We start from the raw sequence: 3,611 nt of genomic DNA on the forward strand, positions 1-3,611 counted from the left end.
GCATGTGGTGCTGGGGATTGAACTGAGGTCCCTGTGCTTTTGATTAGCTTAGCTTGTTCTAAGTAGGTGCTTTAGACCACTAAGCCATCTCACCAGCCCTCATATGTACTTTTTGAAACGGGCTTCTCCCTATGTAGTGCAGCCTGGCCTTGAACTTGCTTATGTCCATCCCCAGGCTGGCCGCAAACTCATGGTGGTCCTCCAGCCTCAGCCTTCTGAGTGCCGCGTTACAAGTGTGTGCTACCAGCCCTGATATACATATTTTAAGGAATGAAATTCTCTTTTAAATTTTACAGTGATGGCAACAAAATCATAGAATTTAATAATGGCCAAAGAGAACTTCATACTACGCAGTTCAAGAGACGGGAATATCCAGATGGCACTGTCAAAACTGTATATGCAAATGGTCATCAAGAGACAAAGTACGCATCTGGTCGCATAAGAATTAAGGACAAAGATGGGAATGTCCTCATGGACACACAACTGTAATGCTCTGTTAACGACCAATCCAGAACTCACACTACCCAATTTTCCTTTTTAAAACATGTACCTTTCCTGTGGATTCTGTTTAATTTATACATGCTCTGTGTTTAAATGGCAAAGGTGGATTCTAAAATAAAAGCTGACTAGAAAATCTTCATTTTTATATTTGTGAAATATAAATGAATGTATAATTCACTTCTCCTGTTTCTTAAAGTAATGTATTATTCTATGATAAATTGTGCATAGGATTTTAAAATAACGTGTTTTTGAGGCCTGCCAGATAGCTCAGTGGATGAAAGTGCCTGCTTAGGCAGGGCACAGCAGCCAGGGTTCAATCCCCAGCCTGCCGTACTGACCCCATCCCCAGGGTTTGATGAGATGGTGATTGAGAGTGGGTGTGGTGGTGCGGGCCTGTAATCCCAGCTCATAGGCTGAAAATAGGTGGAACACTAGGAGTCCAGTCTACATAGTGAGATCCTATAGACCCTGTACTAAAATACATTTTTAAAAAATGTGGTTTTGGTTGGAGATGGTTATGAAAACCAAGCAGTATATCCCAGCTATCCCCTTAGCCACAGAACACACACTTGCATGGAAAGATACTCAAGGAATAAGAGACTGTCACTCTAGCCAAAACAGTACTATGTTCAGTTGATACAACCATCTACAGTGCTGTGGGGAACCACACAGACAGCTTCAAAGCTTAGAGGGGTGTCTAAGAACATCTGAAGATGTGACCCCGCTTGACTAGCATGGGTGCACAGTGGGATACAGTTACATAACCATGACAGTACAGGTAAACACATGTAAGAATGTAAATGAGATGACTTGTGTAAGAATTACAAAGATGCAGGTGGCTCTCTTGTGCTCTGCTATATGCTGCCTGCTATTGCACATGTGTTCTTTAACTTTGGGACCTCACCCTCAAAAATCTTCCTTGGGGCTCACAAGCATTATCAAAATGAATGAATTCAAAGAGTTCAAACAGGGATGGGTAGATAGCTCAGCGGTCTAAGCACCTGCCTGGCAAATGCAAGGACCTCAGTTCGATTCCCAGTATTGCATGCCATGCTGGCCCCAAAACCAAGCATGGTGGTGCCTGCCAGTAATCTCAGCATTGTGGAGGTTGAAACAGGAGAATCTACAAGTCCAAGCTGTGTAATAAGATCCTGTACCAAATAAAATATTAAAAAAAAAAGTTCAAACAGTGATACAGGTAGTAATAGGTAATGATCCTAGGAGAAAAGTAATAGGAGCTAGGGATATAGCTCGGTCAAGTGCAAGGCCTTAAGTTTGATTCCTGGTACTGGAAAAAACTGATTACATAACTTGTTGCAGAGTCAGATCAGGTGTGAACAGTGACTAGATGGGGTTAACCAATGGCCTGTCCACAGGCACCTTGATGTTCCAGTAAGGCTGACTACAGAGGTGAGGTGTCCTTGAAGGAAGGACACGTCACCTACTGTAAATTTAATGATTTGGGCAACAAGAATTGGTAGGGACTCAAGTTATCAATTCCATGTGGTTTAAGAGCTGAGTATGAAAAACAATGCTTTAATAGTCAAAATGAGGAGTTACGTATATTATACCTTGGTCTTACGGTACAGATAAGACTCATAGTGATCCTCCTGTTTTTAGCCTCCCAAGTGCTGGGATTACAGGTGTGCACCGTCACACCCAGTCTCAATCACCTTTCTGTCCCTGGGGGCAGGGCTGGCATGGAGCATCGGGGATCAAACCCCAGCCGCTATGCTCTTCTTAAGCACGTGGTTTAATCTGAGTTATCTGGCTGGCCCCTGGGAAAGATTTTTAAATAAGACACAAACTTTAGCAAGTAAGTGATACATAACTGGACAAGTCAAAATATACTACAAAGAAGAGAAAGGTAAGCTATAAGCTAGGAAAAGATACACATCGTGACAAAAGGTTTACTCTCCAGAACATATACAGAAGTCCTACAAATAAAACTGGAAACAATAGGAAAAGTATATGAATAAGCGAAGTGGCAACCTTCACTAGTACTTATAAACCTGTGTATGCTTAATTAAAATAGACATTTATACTAGTGTTCAAATCTGGCACTCGTTGGACGTGAGTCTGGTTACACCATATGCTAGTAAGCAACTCAAGTATTGGTGAACTGCTACTTTGTAGAAGTTATCCCATGAGGGGCCAGGAGATAGCTCAGTGGAATAAGTGCTTGCCTGGCAAGTGCCAAGATCCAGAGGTCAATCCCTGGTACCACCAAAAATAAAAAAAACAAAAAAAACCCCACAAATGTGTGCACCTATACAGGTGTATATACAAATACATATACACACACATGAAAGCCACACACATGTAAGGGCCCTGTAGAATATATTTTTAAAAATTTTCATATATTTGGTACAAGGTCTTGCTATGCAGCTCAGCCTTGCCAGCACTGGGATCACTGGGTGTGCCACCATGCCCAGTTTGGGGGACAGCATGTAGTACTGGGGATTGAACTCTGGTCCTTGCCTTTGCCAGGCAGGAGCTTAGATGGCTGAGCTACCTCCCTAGCCCCTTATAGAATATTTTTAATTGAGAAAAAAACTGGTAACCACCTGAATAACAAATTCTACACCAAAAGTGTTATACACACCAACACAGGGACACTGATACCTCACATAGTTAAAGATGCATGCAGTAACACTTACTTGTGGATGCATTCATTCATACGAAGTAAAACGACACAGACCTGCGCAAGAATACCAGTGCTCCCCGCTGGCAGGGGCAGAATGTGATGTGGCAGAGCACCGCAGCCTTTGTGGGTACTGACTGCCTGGTGAGAACTGTCTTCCAAACCCCAGCCAGAGCGCAGCCCTACCAGGGGCAGGCTGTGTGGCAACTGCTAGACGAGGTCACCCACCATTGTGGCTACACAGTGCTTCCTGAGACCAGCTGTATTTCCCAGTAAGGATGGGATGAGAGCAGGGAACACAGAGCTATCCCCCAAAGACTCTTACTGCTTCTGACCCTATTTTGTGTTTTTTTTTAAAAAAATTGTTTGTGTGTGTGTGTGTGGCCAGCTCAGCCCACCAGGGGGTGGGGCTGGCTGGCATGTGGTGCTGGGGGATTGAACCGCGGTCCCTGTGCTTTGCTAAGCT

General features: G+C 43.6%; 1 protein-coding gene across 1 annotated transcript in view; it reads left to right on the top strand.

Annotated features, from left to right (window-relative positions):
* Positions 1–640, top strand: part of Cenpj (centromere protein J) — a 65,879-nt gene extending 65,239 nt beyond the window's left edge. The window contains exon 13 of the mRNA XM_023699169.1: positions 297–640. Coding sequence (XP_023554937.1) covers positions 297–489 — 193 coding nt within the window. The 3' untranslated portion in view covers positions 490–640. The remainder of the gene's footprint in view (positions 1–296) is intronic.
* Positions 641–3,611: the final 2,971 nt, after the last annotated feature.

This window comes from Octodon degus, unplaced genomic scaffold (assembly GCF_000260255.1).
Source record: "Octodon degus isolate 3935 unplaced genomic scaffold, OctDeg1.0 scaffold00111, whole genome shotgun sequence".
Taxonomy (NCBI): domain Eukaryota; kingdom Metazoa; phylum Chordata; class Mammalia; order Rodentia; family Octodontidae; genus Octodon; species Octodon degus.